This window comes from Schistocerca serialis, chromosome 3 (assembly GCF_023864345.2).
Source record: "Schistocerca serialis cubense isolate TAMUIC-IGC-003099 chromosome 3, iqSchSeri2.2, whole genome shotgun sequence".
NCBI lineage: Eukaryota > Metazoa > Arthropoda > Insecta > Orthoptera > Acrididae > Schistocerca > Schistocerca serialis.
The window spans coordinates 164,072,161-164,090,187 of NC_064640.1; the positions used below are offsets into that span (position 1 = coordinate 164,072,161).

Here is an 18,027-nt window from a genome sequence, read left to right on the forward strand (position 1 = left end):
GAAATATTCTTGGATGAGTCAAACCAGCCATTTGTATGCAATCTCCTTTGTAGACTGACTGAATTTTTCTGCCAGTGAACTGAGGTTTGCGACATGCTTTACCTGTGACGGATTGTATCTGAATGTCCCATTTTATATCCTTACAATTTGTGTGGATGCAGGAGGAACTGGCTGCAATTCACCTTCAGCTGAATGTGCTTTTGGCTATGCTCAGCTGCCTGCAGACTGCTGCCTTGGGGTGCAGCAGTGGCAGATAATCTGGCACATCATATGGAACTCCTCAGGTGTCAGTTGTTTGGTCCACAAGCTCTGCTGCCAAGACATCCCCTAGTGTACACAATATGATGGATCTGCCCTCACGGCAGGGTGAGTGGTAGGTGATAGTGCATTTGCATCCCTCGAGGTGGAGGCTGGCCATTTGGCCTTGCCTATTTACCCTGTGAGCGAATATCTGGCCATTCCTTCAGCAGAGTCAGAGCAGGCACATGTGGGCCGGGGTTTGCTAGTTGTCAGGAGCTCCGCCTTCAGGCACATTATGGAGTCCCATAGTAAGATATGGTTCAGGGCTGGAAAGAAAGCTGATTTACACTCAGTATGTCTACCAGAGGCCTCATCCGAGATGTGGAGGCAGCCTTGCCTACAGCTATCACGCATGCAGGATGCAGTTGTCTGCATTATTCCCAGAGTTAATCAGTGTCCTTTGGTTTAGGGCCAAGTGGAGGTCTCAACCAAAGGCTTTGTCAACTATGTGATGATCTCAGTTGCTGATTTCTGTACCTGTGTAATTGGGCGGGGAATTGATGGACTCCCCTCAATGCGTCAGCAGTGCACTCTATGAAGGTAGCAGCTACTTGGCTAGTAGAGTACTTGTGGAGTGCACGTGGGGATTTTTTTAAAGCTAGGCTGTGGTTTGAGGTACTGTGACAAACGCTAACCAGTTGATACACAGATAGTGAAATCAGACCATGTTCAGAGTAAGGACACTTCAGCTCTCGAAATCTTAGCAGTATATTGTCAAAGTATTCGTAACCAAGTTCCCAAATTTACTGCCTTCCAGGGAAGTTCTCATGCTCAAATTATTCTTGGGGCTGAGAGCTGGCTGAAACCCAAAGGAGAAAGCTCTAAGATACACAGCTAGTCATGGAACATATATTGGAAAGATGGATTAGATGCCATAGGAGAGAGAGAGAGAGAGAAATATTGTCTCTATTGATACAGAAATTGAGTGTGTCAGTAGAGTTATCTAGTTGAGTATAACAGGCCTAGGTGAAATAAAGTTAATTTTTGGTTGTTTTTACCAGCCACCTAATTCTGCTGTGACAGTTTTTATTTGTTTGTTTATTTTTTTCATCTTTGAGCATTTTGCATACTGTTGATGGAAATAGTTTATACAACTTGAAAAGTATATAATGATACCTATAATAATAAAGAAAATAGTTTGCTCATGTAGCTTTCCATACAACATAAAATGTAAAATTTGAAATTTTCCCAGCGAATCAACTGTTCAAAAAGATTTTGGGCTTGCAGCCGGTTGTTGTAAACTTCATTGCATGATATTTTGGCTGGAAAACTGCCAGCCATCTTCAGGTGAGCCGAACGAGGACTGATGAAGACTGACAAAGACTTTCCCCACTCCGTCTTATATAATGCACTGATAGTACTGCCGTGCATGCGTTGCAGTCGCGGAGACAGAAGGGCCACACCACCCAGTGACAGTGCCCTCACTGGTGGAACTGCAATACTCAGCTGCCATTGGTATTGTTGCTGACCACAGCTATCGAAGTCTTCTGGTGTCTTCGTCTCGAGCAAATTTCAGAGATGACGGAATTCCATGTGTTATTCAATTGGTAACCACTGTCACAGTTCATTAGATTTCCCGTAATGTATATTTCAATGGATTCTTTCAGAATGGAGTCCCAAAAAGTTGTTGCTGTGGCCAAAATCAAAGTGTTGTCGTACTCCATTGAATGTCCATTGGAAATACAATGTTCTGCAAATGCAGACTTACTGGGTTGCAGTAGACGAGTGCAACGTTGATGTTCTATACAACACTCTTCGACTGTATGTGTTGTCTGTCCTATATAGGCCAAACCACATTGACATGGTATTTTGTAACTTCCCACCTTCCACAGTAACAAATCATCCTTCACAAATCCCAGCAAATCCAAAATCTTAGAAGGCATACTAAAAACCACTTTCACATGAAAATTATTAAGAATCGTCACTATCTTGAAGGAGATATTTCCAAAGAAGAGAATAAAAGCTAGGGACTTGGCGTGCGTGTTCTCCTCTTTATCCACTTCCTGGTTCCTGGCTCTAGTTGAGAAGGCCCTGTTAATTTGCCGCGTCGAGTATCCATTGTCTCTGAACACCTTCCTCAAATGTGCAAGTTCCATAGGCAAATTCTCTGCATCTGACACTGTATATGCCCTGTGCACAAGGGTTTTAAGTACACTCATTGTCTGATTTGTACTTGCATTCTTCAAGTTACCATCACCCATCCCAGACCATGAAATTCACTTTTAATTCTCCCTTGTTCAGCTTCTGACCAAAATTTATTTAAAAAACTTTTTTCAAAACTCTGATATGTCTCCCAATGACTTAAATTTAGATTTGCCCATGACAGAGCTTCGCTTTCAAGACACCTTTCAACAAATTTAAATTTTTGGTCATCACTCATGCCCAACACAAAACTATCTCTACAGTGGCGTAGAAAATCCAGTGGATGTAAATTGTCTGATGGAAAACTTTTGATTGGGATGTTGGACCACGCAATACCATTGTTTGAATGGAGATTTTTGTGAATACAATTTTCCTTAACTACTGAAATTTTTTGATCTAAAGCATTTACATTATCTAGCATACTGTTTTCAACATTTAAATTTTTTTTAATCTAATCTACTGATGTTCTGTTCCCTTTTTTCCTCTACTACCTTGTGTTGAACTCTGATGTCATTAACATTCTTCTCCTATTGCAAAGATTGTGCAACTAATTCATTTTCCAAAACAATACACTTATTTTCTAATACATTGACTTTTTCATTCACACTTTTTAATCCATCTGACAACCCATTTTTCAGCTCCGAAACCTGATTGCTAAGTTGGTCTATTAGATACTGTACCCTATCCATTTTGTCATTGTTTTCAGTTTTCAGTTCATTTAATTGTCCTTTTAGTGACGTAAATTTTTTTGCTAACTGATCATTAACTGCACTAAACTTGCTATTGTTATCTGTTTTTATTTCTGTTAGCTGATCATTAACTGCACTAAATTTGCTATTGTTGTCCATCTTCATTTCCCCTAATTTTAATAAATTCAACTGCAAAATATCAGTTTTCACTGTTTCTTTGCTTTCTACACTTTCACTTGGTTCAAACACGTCTTGGCTGGGTCCGACAGCTTTCACATCTACAACACTACCCTTGTCTCTATTCATTTTGCTAGCAATCATATGAGTCCACCAAGAAAAATTAATTTTGCAAATGGTTTGTTCTTATCTTTTCTGATGTTCTTCGTTGTAGTTGTCAGGTCCTCTTTCAATTCATCAGGTCCATCATTGTTGATACAATATGAAATTCTTGTCACTGTTGATACAATTTTTTTTGGCAGTTCTCTGGTCTTCTTTCTTAAGGTGATTGGAATTTTATAGCAATAATTGACACAGACAAAACATCATTATCAGTCAACAAATCGTGGCTGATGCAACCACTTGTAATCTTACCCCCCGCTCTCACTCCGTCTCTCTCTCTCTCTCGCTCTCTCTCTCTCCCCCCCCCCCCCACCCCTCACCCTCCCCCACCCCCTCTCTCTCCCTCCCTCCCTCTCTCTCTCTCTCTCTCTCTCTCTCTCTCTCTGTCTCTCTCTAAAGTCAGGCAAAGGTTAGTAGAGATTCGTGCATCCATGAAAAGATCTATGCCGGAAGCATACAACAAATACCAACATCATAGTTTAGCAAATGATCTGGCTGAGAACTTGAGAAAATTCTGGACCGTAAAACCACCAAGTGAGTCTAAGGTGTCCGTCCAGACACTCGTTGACCAATCTGGTGTGGCAGTCAAAGATATCAAAGCAAAAACTGAAGTTTTAAATTTTGCATTTAAGAAATTGTTCATGTCAGAGAATCATGAAAACATACCATCATTTAACCATTGTACAGTGTCTCATATGAATGACAGTAATAAGCATCCCTGGCATTCAGAAACAACAGAAAGAGTTATAAACAAATAAGTTGGCAGGTCCAGATGAAATTCCAATTCTGTTTTACAAGTACTACTCTACATCATTCATCCCTTTCTTAGCTTGCATTTAGCATGAATCTCTCATCCAATGCAAAGTACCAAGTGACTGGGTGAAAGAGCAGGTGACTGCTGTATATAAGAAGGGTAATTAAACAGACACACAAAATTACAGACCAGTAACAGACCAAGATAGTTAACATTGGTTTGCTGCAGAATTCTTGAACATATTCTGAATTCAAGTATAATAAATTTCCTTGAGATCAAAAAGCTTATGTTCATGAATCGGCACTGTTCTAGAAAGCATCACTCATGCAAAAATCAGCTTGCCATTTTCTCACATGATATACTGCAAACTATGGACGAGAGGCAACAGGCAGATTCCATATTTCTAGATTTCCCAAAAGCATTTGACACAGTACCCCACTGCAGACTGTTAATGAAGATATGAGCATTAGGAATAGGTCTGCAGATATGTGATGGCTTGAAGACTGCTTAAGTAACAGAACTCAATATGTTGTCCCCGACAGAGAGCGTTCATCAGAGACAAGGGTATCATCAGGAGTGCCCCAGGAAAGTGTGACAGGACCACTGTGATTTTCTGTATACATAAATAATGTTGTGGAAAGGATGGGCAGCAATCTGCAGTTGTTTGTTGATGATTCTGTGGCATGCAGAAAGGGGTCAAAGTTGAGTGACTGTAGGAGGATACAAGATGACTTAGACAAAATTTCTACTTGGTGTGATTAATGGCAGCTAGCCCTAAATGTAGAAAAGTGTAAGTTAATGTGGATGAGTAGGAAAAACAAACCCATAATGTTCTAATACAGCATTAGTAGTGTGCTGCTTGACACAGTCATTTTGTTTAAATATCTAGTTGTAACATTGCAAAGCAATATGAAACAGAACGAGGATGTGAAGATTATGGTAGGGAAGGCAAATAGTTGACTCTGATTTATTGGGAGAAATATGGGAAAGCGTGTTTTATCTGTAGACCACATATAGGATGTTAGCACAAAGTGTTCCTGAGTACTGTTTGAGTGTTTGGGGGCCAAATCAGGTCACATTAAAGAAAGATGCTGAAGCAATTCAGAGAGGGGCTCCTAGATTTGTTACTTGTAGGTTTGAACAACACACAAATATTATGGAGATGCTTCAGGAACTCAAATAGGAATCCCCGTAGGGAAGGTGGCATTTTTTTGAGAACATATATTGAGAAAATTTAGAGAACTGGCATTTTAAGCTGACTACAGAACAATTCCACTGCCACAACGTACATTTTGCCCAAGCACCAAAAAGATAAATATGAGACAATTAGAACACAGATGGAAGCATATAGGCAGCCATTTTTTCCTTCACTCTATTTGCAAGAGGAAGAGGAAAGGGAATGCTAGTAGTGATGTAGGGCACCCTCTGCGAAGCACTGTACAGTGGCTTGTGGAGTACGTATGTAGATGTGGATGTACATGTAGATATGTTACACCCAGGTATTTGTATGTGTCTACTGATCCCAATTGTGACTCGCTGATTCTGTAATCCTAGTAAACTATGTTATTCTTTTTAAAGTGCACAATGGTACATTTCTGGTTATTTAAATCTAGTTGCTAGCCTTTGGATCATTTTGAAATATTTTCAAGATCCAAATGAATATTCGTGCAGCTTTTTTTCATACAGTACTTCATGATACATGACTGTATCAACTGCAAAGAGTGTGAATTTGCTGTTAATATCATCTGAAAAGTTATTAATATAAAACATGAACAGCAAAGGAACCAGCAGACTTCCCTGGGGCCACACGTGAAGCTACTGCTACATCTGCCAATTACAATCTGTCCGAGATAACACACTGTGTTCTCCCTACCAAGCAATCCTCAATGCAGTCACAAATTTGGCTTGGTACCCCATATGATAATAGTTTCAGTAATAAGTGTAGTTGTGGTACAGACTCAAATCCTTTTTGGAAATTGAGAAATATTGCATCTACCTGTCTGCCTTGATCCAACTCCTTCAGAATATCATTTGAGGAAAGTGAGAGTTATGTTCCACATGATCAATATTTTCAGAATATATGCTGATTGGCATGGAGGAGGTCATTCTGTCCAAGATTTCTATTTATGTTTTAGCTCAGAATATGATCTAACATTCTACAACAAATGTATGTCAAGGATACTGGATGGTGGTTTTATGAATCACTTCTGCTGCCCTTCTAGTAGACAGCTGTGACCTGTGCTTTCTTCCAAATATTGGGCACAGTTTTTTGTTCAAGGGATCTATGGTAGATTACGGGACCAGCCAGATATGCACTATAGAATAAGAAGGGATTCCAACAGCTCTGTTCAGTTATAGTGGTTTCAGCTGTTTCTCAACTCCACTGGCACTAATATCCCATTTTTTGAAATACACTGGCTAAAAAAAAAAAAAAAAAAAAGCATCCAGAAGACATGGCCACTGTCGATGTTACTTCATACACATACACAGCATTGGTGGGTATATATGAGATTAGTGTTGCAATTCTCTGTGTCAGATAGAACACCCATGAGAATCCATTTGTGTTATTAATGTTTAGTGTTATTACCGGGCCCGGCAGGGTATATAAGGGGTGTGAACAGTTTCAGATGGCAAGTGATCACTGTGAAGGACATACTCATGTGAGATAGCATTATCAGCATCTGACAGTGTTTGTAAGAGGCCTCATTGTGGGTCTCCAGTTGACTGGCTCGTCGAATCGTTCAGTATCCAGATTTTGGGAGCATTTGCACTGTGACATACTTGTTGTCAAGGTTCCAACTGAGCACATCTGTCACGCACAAGGGAGGACTGCCACATTGTGCACCAAGCACACCATAACATCTCACATTTGCACATGCAATCTGAGTACAAGAAGTGGTGTCCATGAAACATTCTTTATTATCCTGCACCATGGGTGAGAGGTTAGTAGCACCTAGAATAGGGACTTTCGGTACCATATATAAGCTGCTGTTAACACCACAACGTAAGTAACTGCATTTGGAGTGGTGGCATTACCAATAAGTAAGGACTGCTGATGAATGGCATTGCATTGTGTTCAGCAATGAATTGTGGTTCTGCTCTAACTCAGATGACTATCATTGGTGAGTATGACAGCAACCTAGGGAGAGGTTTCATTCTTCTAATGTTTTTGAGAGGCACAGAATTGTTGCTCCAGGTGTCACAGCGTGGGGAGCCATCGATTATGACATCAGGTCATGGCTGGTAGTGATGGAGGGAATTCTGAGAGCACAGATGTATGTCCTGCATCCCCTGCATCCTGATGTGCTACCTCTCTTTCAACAATATTGTGGTCCCACTTTTCAACAGGATATGCTTCCACTCGTGGCATGTGTTTCTATGAACTGTCTGCATGATGTTAAGGTACTCTTATGGCCAGTAAGATCACCAGATGTGCCCCAAATAGAACATGTGTGGGACCATCTTTGATGTCAATTCCATCCCAGTATATTAAGATGAGTTACAATAGTTATGGGTCAGCTTGCTTCAGGGGAAGATATGATGACTCTATGACACCCTTCCCAACAGAATTTGTACACGCATCCAGGCCAGGGATGATGATTATGATGATGATGATGATTTTGTGGGTGAGTCTGTTAAACAGTGAGGTCATCAGTTCCCTTCCATGAATGATATAGTGACAAGCAAGGTGAAAATCTATTAAAAAATAACAATAAATCAGAAAATCAGGTTGCTTTCACACAGAAGAATTTAAAAGACAACCCTGATGCACTGAGCATCAGAAACGCCCTCAATGAAAGTCAGATAAAACACAATACAATAAAATCAAGGATAAAATAACCAGTACAGACTTGTTTCGGAAGGGGACAGGTGACTTTGGCTGAATGACTACTTTGAAATAATGGGTGACTGAGTCACTCTATGACACATTAAAATCTCACACCCAATGTTTTTGGAAGAGTTCCAGACATCACATAAAATCTTAAGACAAGAACCAACTTGCCTCACTATCAGTTAAAATGGAGGGCAAGTGGGAGATCCAGACAAACCCTCAAGTTGTCATATAAGACACAATAAATTAAAATATGTCACATTCACACATGTGTACCACATCTGTGACACATTGGTGGCTCCTCATGACATAAGAGAAAGCCATGCATCAGTGGTCAATGTCTCACTCTAAATTGTGTATGGGCTACTTCTTCAGCTTGGCATGGTTGGAAAGAGGGAAGCTACAACCCCACTGAAGGTTTTATGGAATGTAGCTTATTATTCCTCACTTCCAACCACTGGGCCCCCACCATCATATGGTCTTCTTGGGCACAAATGAGATAACAGACTGCAGGGGACTGAACAGCAAGCAGAAGGTGGAAAGGAGGAAGCCTCCTTGGCAGCTGCATCAGTGAGTTTGCTTCCCCAGATTCCTATATGCCCTGGAACCCAGAAGAAAATTATTTCCTTGTCCTGCCTTTGTCATAGAAGAGCATTCTGCACGTCTTATACCTTGTGAGCTGCTGGATACAACTGGCCAATAGCGAGAAGGGCACTTAGAGGATCTGAGGAGATGAGGAATTTCTTGCCATAAACCATCTAATCTGCTCTAGTGCTCTCAGGAGTGCAAATAATTGAGAGTAATAAATTGAAAACTGCTCTGGGAGCTCTATCCTGAGGACAATAATGAACCTGTCCATGTAAACAATAATAAAATTCAGATGGTAATGTAAAATCTCATTAAATTTAATTTTAAAAGTGTTGTCTGGGGTACTATTCTTTCTGTAAGCTGTCAATCTGAAAAGTGATCTGGGACTCTGTAGTAGCCAGGAGGATCCCTTACTCCACCCATGGCTTGTGACACTCACCTTCAGTAATGTAAGGCTCTCTTCAGAAAGAATCCTAAACTGCCTTCTTGCCCATGGACAGTGACAAAACAGCCATTTCAGTGGCAGCTGTACAAGAGAGATGGATGCTAGGGATGCTAGCAATTTTGGAATGGATAAAGACCTTTATGCGTGGCCTACCATGAGGAGAAGACATCAAATAGCCAGCAGAGGCTCACCAGCACATGCACATAGGCTAGGAGCTGGATTTGTGTGACAAGCCCCTCTTGTGGCCTAATACCCTCACAGTGAGCCACATCCAGCATTTTGGGGTATGAAGCCTTGCTGATCTATAAACCTGGCATCCATATCCAAATCAGGGTCACACAAGAGCCTTATAAAATTGGAGCAGACATGTGCCCCCCCCCCCCCCCCCCAAAAAAAAAAACCTATGACTGATGCATTTAAGGATGTTTAAAGCATTGAGAGGTCTCTATTTCAGTTTTTAAAGGTGTGGCAGCCACATTAGCTTCTCATCAAAAGTGAGGCCCAGATATTTCACTTTTTCCTTGAAAGTGAGAACAGTGCCCCCATTTTTCAACCAGGTAAATGAAAAATTGAGCAAGAGTGATTAAAATCAATAGAAACTGTTTTCTCCCAAACAAATTAAAAACCTGTGGCATTAGACCATTCCTCCAATTGCCTGATTATCAAATGCCATTGGTGAGCATCTGTTGCAAGATGGATGATACCTACAAGATGGAGATGATGTCCACAAACAAGGGACACAGTATGGGAAGCCTTATTGAGGATGCAATACTGTCAGTCACAATGGCAAATACCATGACACTTAGAACACTCCCTTGATCGACACCATTATGCTGCTTAAAACGATTAGACAGGACAGTCCCAAAATTGTACCTAAAATACCTGTCTGAGAGGAAAGACTATACGAAAGTGGGCAGACATCCACAGAACCCCCACTGATAAAGATGCAACAAAATATCATGCCTCCAGGTAGTATTGTTGGTCCTTTCCAAATTAAAGAAGACACCAATAAGGTTTTGCTTATGGTGGAAAGTTTGTTTTCTTACTGCTTCAAGTGGGGTGAGGTTATCGAGTGTGGAGCAATATCTCCTGAAGCTGCACTGGGAGCGACTTAGTAGGGACATGGCTTTGAGAGCCCACACTAGGTGTCAGTTGACCATACACTCCAGCATTTTTCCTACACAGCATGTCAGACTAATGCTACAATAACTATCACAGTTAGTCCAATCCTTCCCTAGTTTTAAAATGGGGATTAAAACAGATTCTTTGCACAAATTGGAAAAGTCTCCTGTCATCCAAATCTCATTAAAGAGCTGAAGGAGGACCTCCTTTGATTGTGGATCAAACTTTTCAACATGTTGTGTATTATCAGGTTGTGACTGAGCAAAGTATCACAACCTACTGACAATGCAGAATCCAACTCCCCTAGAGAGAAAGCCTGGTTGCATTCCTCAGTGTTGTTGGAATGGAAATCAAAACCAACCTTCTCCTGTGTCTCATGATAATGACAGAAAGTTGGAGCCTGGCTAAAATTGGTCGTGATGGTCTTATGTAATTGAGCCATTGTCTGAGCAATGTCTCTTGGTGATGTTAGGAGACAGCCCTGCCATTGTCTGAGCAATTTCTCTCAGCAATGTTAAGAGACAATCCTCGTCCTGCACAGCTGCTGTTGGTGGTCTTGAGTTCTGCCTTGAGATCCTTGTGATGGCTACCCATACTTTACTAGCAGATGTGGACCTGTTGATGGAGTTCAGGATCTCTTGTCAAGACCTCTACTTACTCTCCTAAATTATTCTCCTTGCCTAAGCCCAAGCCATTCAAAAGTTTGCAAGGTCTGCATCTGTAGAGCACTGACTGAATCTGTGCACAGCTGCCCTCCTGTCCCTGATTACAGAGTGACACTCATAATTCCACCAAGGGATAGACTGCCTCCTAGGCATTACCATTGACTTTGGGTGGGACACATCATCAGCGCGATGGATCACAACTGTAATGCAATTCACCCAGTTCTGGATGCCAGACCACAGTTCAAAAATGGCTAACAGCCATCTTGGCTGTTCCTTTCAGAATCTATTCCATCATGCAGGTGGTTCCAGATAGGTTATAGGTTGCTGCCATGAAAGTCATCATCCACTCCCCACTGAGCAGTGTCTACAAGATTAGGCTAGCAGAAGGAGTGGCCTATGGCCAGAGACAAACCCATAGTGCTGCTAAAATACATAGCTTGACCCACATGCATCAATATGGTGTCTATTGTTTGTGTAAGATCTTCAAGTATCTGACCACTGGAGCAAGTGCTGTTAGAACCCCATAGTGCACTGTGTGCACTAAAGACCCCTAAAAGGAAGAAGGGGCAGGGTAATTCATCTACATCTACATCAATACTCTGCAGGCCACCATACAGCACATGGTGGAGGGTACCCTGTATTACTACTAGTCATTTCCTTTCCTGTTCCACTCGCAAATAGTGAGACAGAAAAATGACTGTCTATATGCCTCAGTACGAGCCCTAATTTATCATCATATTTCATCTTCATGGTCCTTATGCACAGTGTATATTGGCATAAGCAGTATCATTTGGCAGTCAGCTTCAAATGCTGGTCCTCTAAATTTGCTCAGTAGTGTTCTTTGAAAAGAACATAGCCTTCCCTCCAGGGATTCCCATTTGAGTTCCTGATAATCTCCAAACCCTTATGTGTTTTCAAACCTACTGGTAACAAATCTAGCAGCCTGTCTCTGAATTGCTTTGATGTACTCTTTCAATTTGACCTGGTAGTGATCCCAAACACTCAAGCAGTATTCAAGAATAGATTGCACTAGTGTCCTATGTGTTGTCTCCTTCACAGATGAACTACAGTTTCCTAAAGTTCTTCCAATAAACCAAAGTCAACCATTTGCCTTCCGTGCCACAGTCCTCACGTGCTCATTCCATTTCATATCATTTTGCAATGCTACACCCAGATATTTAAACAAAATGACTGTGTCAAGCAGGACACTGCTAATGCTGTATCCAAACATTACAGGTTTGCTTTTCCTACTCATCCATATTTACTTACATTTTTCCAAATTTAGAGTTAGCTTCCATTCATCACACCAACTAGAAATTTTGTCTAAGTCAACTTGTATCCTCCTACAGTCACTCAAGTTTGACACCTTGCCATACACTGCAGCATCATCAGCAAGCAATCACAGATTGCTGTCCACCCTGTCTGCCAAATCTTTAATGTATATAAAGAACAACATTGGTCCTATCACACTTCCCTGTGACACTCCTAATGATACCCTTGCCTCTGATGAACACTCACCACCAACCCTAACCCTAAGTCAGAGGAACTCTGCCACAATATGGTCAGGCAGCACTGGAGAATTGAAAGTCTTAATAAATCTGGCAGGCTTCTTAATTTCTCTATTATTCCTTCACATACTTTGCCCTGATCCACCATCCCCTGCAATGCCCATTGTTGTTTAAGTTCTGCAATGTCAGATTTTTGTGACTTCCTAATAAGTTCCACCCACTTTTCCCTGATAGTCTCAATGAATAAGGAACTGATAAAAATGATATAATAGTTTAATAACACGATATGTATTATGAACTGCCTAATTTGTAGCTTATTACACAGCAAATTAAATGTTTTTCTTTCAGATGGGACTAATTCTCTAGCTATACAGTTTTATTAATGCATCTTTGTTGTCACAAATACTGTCTACCATGCAGTGTTTTATATGACAGTGAAAACTGCAAAACAACAGAAGTTTTTCTCTGGAAAGTATTAAATACCACAAAAGGAAATCAGTGGGGGATGAAAACAGTGAAGATGTAATGACATGAAATTGTGTCAGTGTAAACCACAAACTATTAAGCACACTCAGGACAATGCTCACACAAACTGTTCGATGGCTATACGAGTCTGGACTGACTACTCATAAATATTTCTTGGCCAATGGCTGAATCAGAATATGCTAGGAGAATAGCCATTAAAATGTTTGTGAGCATTGACTGATATACACATTATAGTAAAAGAGATGTGTTCGCTGATGCTTTCTGCCAATAATATGGCAAATATGAGTCAATTCAAACTGTTCAGATATACTGAAACTGCCATGTAATGAACCTATAGTGACGAGTGAAAATCAATGCTAGACCGAGACATTTCTCCAGTGGTGATATTTCCATATACTCCGTGGGAGAATTTCTAGTAGTAGTGTTCTGAAAAAATAATTAGATATGCCAATGACAATGAAGGCCAGGAGGCATGCTCTGAGAGCTCAATGATTAAGACAACTGTTCTTGATAAGCAGGAAGTTCAGGTTCTAGTCCCCATTTGTCATGGATTTTCTGTTCTAATTAGACTTTCATGCTATTGCAGGTTCAGCAAATCTGAGTGATTTTCACAGGTATTATTGCATGTTCACTGATTTTGTTCCCATCAATCTGCTCATTTGTGTTTGGTACATTTAGTTCTTCTCAAACATACCCCTTTTGGCACACTAAGCCATTGTCGTCTGCTGACATTTTAAACTAGTGATGCTATACCCACTTCCTCTGTTCAAAAATCATTGATGGAAATAGTGAAAATAAAAGTTTGAGTCAGCCTGCGGGTGTGCTCAGATATCTTGATGGGTAAGATGGCTGGCCATAATAAGTTGGAAATCTAGATCTGAATCCTGGTCTGGCTTGGATTTTCATTTGTTACTACAGTTTCAACAACAGGCCTCTCATGAATGCTGACATTCATCATATATACCACTGATGAAAAGCTTTTGGGTTTCCAGCCATAGTATTTTAACATGACCGCCCAGCTGGAAACCCAAGAGCTTCTCATCAACAGCAGCCTTACAGACATACAGCTCACACACTTGCTAAATGCTGCTGTTTATTTTCTCACTTTTGTATTATGTTCAACATTGTTTACTAGTTATTTACTGAATACATAAATGTCAGCTACAAGTAAAGTGTCACATAAGGCAAATATTGTGTAAATAACTGTAGAAATTGATGACAAGTTCCCATTTAGCTACTTTACACTAAAGAGTTTTGGAGAAGGAGCAACAAATAATTGTTTAAAGCCAATAACAGCTTTTAGATTTGAAAAATTAAATTGGATAGCACTGTTAATTATTTTATGTTTCAGGTTAAATTTGGAGGTCATGGATTTTCACACATCATAAATAATGTTATACCCAAGATGGAAATAAAAGGCATTGAAAGAGAAAAAATAAATCAGATACTTATGAAAAACCCCCAGACATGGCTGTCATCAAAAGTGATAAGCTAAAGAATAACTGGTTGAAAGTTGGTGCCGTATTTCTGGATATATAATGCAGTTGTTATGAATATAAAATGTAGTATATTGTGAAACTGTGTATTCATGTGTACACAAAATAATTCAGCTTCAAATAAATGGATGTCGTTTTTTATGTCATATCTCTTGCAACATATCAAAAACATGTGCAGACACATACACATGCACCCAGTGGTTGAGAAACCCTTAACTGAGTTTTGTATATTACAGTAGAATCCAAAATTTGGTTAATTGGGAAAAGAAGAAATGGAACTGAGATATGTTCGACAATAACTCAAGCTTCCTCAGACATCAGAATTGTGCTACCTGTATAAGAAAGGAGTACACCCTATTAACAATAAGAATGTGATTTAAACATCTTTAAATTGTTCTGCACTATGTCCTTAAGGTATTTGTACATTTGTTATGGGCAAATGGCTGAGAGACACAGCACATGCTTCGATTGTTCTGTTATGGATGGGTGATGAAACTGACCATGTCCTTTCACAGTAACCATCATGGCATTTGCCTGGAGTCTTTTAGTGAAGGTAACAATTTAATGTCACAAAGATGCCATTTGAACTCTGAGAGACACAGCACATGCTTCGATTGTTCTGTTATGGATGGGTGATGAAACTGACCATGTCCTTTCACAGTAACCATCATGGCATTTGCCTGGAGCAATTAAGGAAATTATGGAAAACCTAAATCAGGATGCCTGGACACAGATTTGAACAATCACCGTTCAGAATGCGAGTCCAGATTGCTGACCACTGTACTACTTCACTTGGTGAGAGTTTTGTAGTTCCCTATTTAGAACATAAAAGTAATTTATTAACACTTGTTGATGCACTGAAACTCAAGATAAATGAAACACTGTTCATATGCATTGCTAATCCTGGGAATAGTCCAGGATTACAAAGAGAAAATAACTGGCAGTAGTGCAGCCTGAATTATGGTTCTGGAAACTGCTTGTAGGTGAGGCAGATATTAATGGCTTACCTGAATGGTATCAATCCACTGACAAAGGTGATGTAGATGGATATGACTACACTGAGCTTATAATCAAGCCCAGTTGTAACGACAACACCCTAAAGCAGGGCTTCCCAATGTGTGGTCCGCGTACCCCTTAGGGAACGCCGGCTCTTTCTAGGGGGTCCACAGCCACCTTTCACCAAATCGTGTAAAATAATGAGTAAAATTATTGAATAAAACTGTGAAAATCAAATTCATCACTTTTTTTTTTTTTTTTTTTTTAAAATATGTGTACTTGTACTTCAGGTCGTATTCCCAAGCATCCTCTGCGGTTCCTAAGTGGGAATGCATACACAATTTAGTGCCAGAGAATGCGGCTTCTCTGACCAACTGTTTTGCAACAATATGGGGGTCGTTTGTGTGCCGGCTCACGGCGCTAGATGCACTGAAACTTTTTACGCATTCGCGGAGCGAGCTTTGTCGACCGATCACAGCGCTCGCTGGCACATATGTGGCCCCAGGCATCATTAAATCTTAAACTTGCTTTGTCAGTGCACTACTTATTTCATAAGTCGATTTTTGACCAGTATATTACTTCTAACATGGATCGGTGGCTGAAGTCAGGATCATTGAAGAAGGGTGCAGTTTCTCCATTGCCTTCGCAACAAGGGAAGTTTCCAGTTGAAATGAATGAGGAGGGAGGACGACCAAAGGAAGAACAATCACAAGAAGCTCCACAGCAGGATTTATTATGTGAAAATGCTGCAAGTACTCCATTGGTTGCAATATCCTGTGGAAGTGGAATAACCAAGAGGCGTAAGTACAATGAATGCTACTTAGAAATGGGCTTTATGGAGACAAAGGAGGGTAAAGCTCAGTGTGTAATTTGTGCGTGAGTCCTTCCGAACAGTTCAATGGTTCCCGTTAAATTGCGCCGTCATTTTGAAGGCACTCACCAGGATTTCCAGGCTAAAGACATTGATGTTTTCAAAAGGAAGAGTGCTGAACTAGCTGCTTCTCAGCATTGCATGAAAACTCATACAAAAACAATTAATGAAAATTCATTAAAAGCTTCTTTCTTGGTTAGTTATTGAGTGTCAAAAACAGGAAAAGCTCATACCATTGCATAAAATCTCATAAAGCCGTATGTTAATGATATTGTTTCTTGCATGCTAGACAAAAAGGCAGTAAAGCTTGTATGTTTGGTGCCATTATCAAACAATACTGTTAAGAGACACATTGTTGACATGTCAATTGATGTGAAAGACACTCTTGTTTCTCACACCCAACACAATTCATTTTCTCTGCAGACAGATGAATCCACTGATGTTGCAGGATTAGTGGTTTTATTGGCTTTTGTCCATTATGAATATTCTTGATTGTTCAAATCTGTGTCCAGGCATCCTGATTTAGGTTTTACATAATTTCCTTAATTGCTCCAGGCAAATGCCATGATGGTTACTGTGAAAGGACATGGTCAGTTTCATCACCCATCTGTAACAGAACAATCGAAGCATGTGCTGTGTCTCTAATGGCCTTGTTGTTGATGGAACATTAAACCCTAATCTTCCTTCCCTTTTTTATCAAAACTTTCCATGATAAATGATTTAACTTCATGGTATTTACTGTTCACACAGGTACTGTGCTGCACGAGTGCATAAAAGTAAAGTACAGCTATCAAGTGAGAGCAAACTTCCCAGATAGGGTGTTGAGACCAGAATATTACACTGAAAATCAGAGTTCAAATGGCATCTTTGTGACATTAAATTGTTACCTTCACTAAAAGACTATCATTTGCCCATAACAAACGTGCAAATACCTTAAGGACATAGTGCAGAATATTGTGCAGACCACTACCTGCCAACACAACAGGTGCTGAAATATTCTGTCTATTGGATGATTTTTAAGGACTAACAAAGTTTCATGGTCTAATTGCATAGATGTGTGCACAAATGGTGCAAAAGCTATGACGGATACTACAGTTGGAGCAATAATGAAAATAAAAGAAAATGCCAAGAATTGCAGCAGTAGTCATTGTACTCTCCACAGATATGCTTCAGTTATGAAACAAATGCCTGTTTCATTCAAGAAAGTTTTAGATGAATGCATTCAAATCGTTAACTACATGAAATCAAGGCCATTGAAGTCTAGACTTTTTACAACACTGTGTGAAGATATGGGAAGCCTTCATCCTTCCCTGCTTCTCCACACAGAAGTGAGGTGGCTTTCACGTGGAAATGCACTCTCTTGGTTGTACAAATTAAGACTAGAAGTCTTTTCTTTCCTTTTGGAGCATAACACCAAATTAGCAGACCTTATTAATGACGAAAATTGGCAGTGTATACTTGCCTATTTGTCAAATATTTTCTCCAAAATGAACGAAATGAATATTTCACTCCAAGGGCAAAGTGAAACAAAGGTCACTGCTATAGACAAAGTTTGAGCATTCAAGAGGAAAACCAATTTTTGGGCAGAGAGTGTCAAGGAGGGGGAGGTCGAGTGTTTTCCTCTTCTCAAGGAGTTTTTGAAAAACAAAACATTGGCACTTGGGAAGAATATGTTTCATCAAATCCTGGAACATCTCCGAAGCTTGATGTCATTGCTGGAGCATTATTTCCCAACAGTTGAAGATGAGAAGCTGCAGAAATATGAATAGGTGGTCAACCCATTCACTGTATCCA

The 18,027-nt window shown here is 40.1% G+C and overlaps 1 protein-coding gene across 1 annotated transcript in view; it reads left to right on the forward strand.

The window, feature by feature from the left end:
- LOC126469876 (phosphotriesterase-related protein) overlaps nucleotides 1–14,507 on the forward strand; it is a 235,395-nt gene extending 220,888 nt beyond the window's left edge. Inside the window, exon 7 of the mRNA XM_050097201.1 lies at nucleotides 14,222–14,507. Coding sequence (XP_049953158.1) covers nucleotides 14,222–14,365 — 144 coding nt within the window. The 3' untranslated portion in view covers nucleotides 14,366–14,507. The remainder of the gene's footprint in view (nucleotides 1–14,221) is intronic.
- Nucleotides 14,508–18,027: the final 3,520 nt, after the last annotated feature.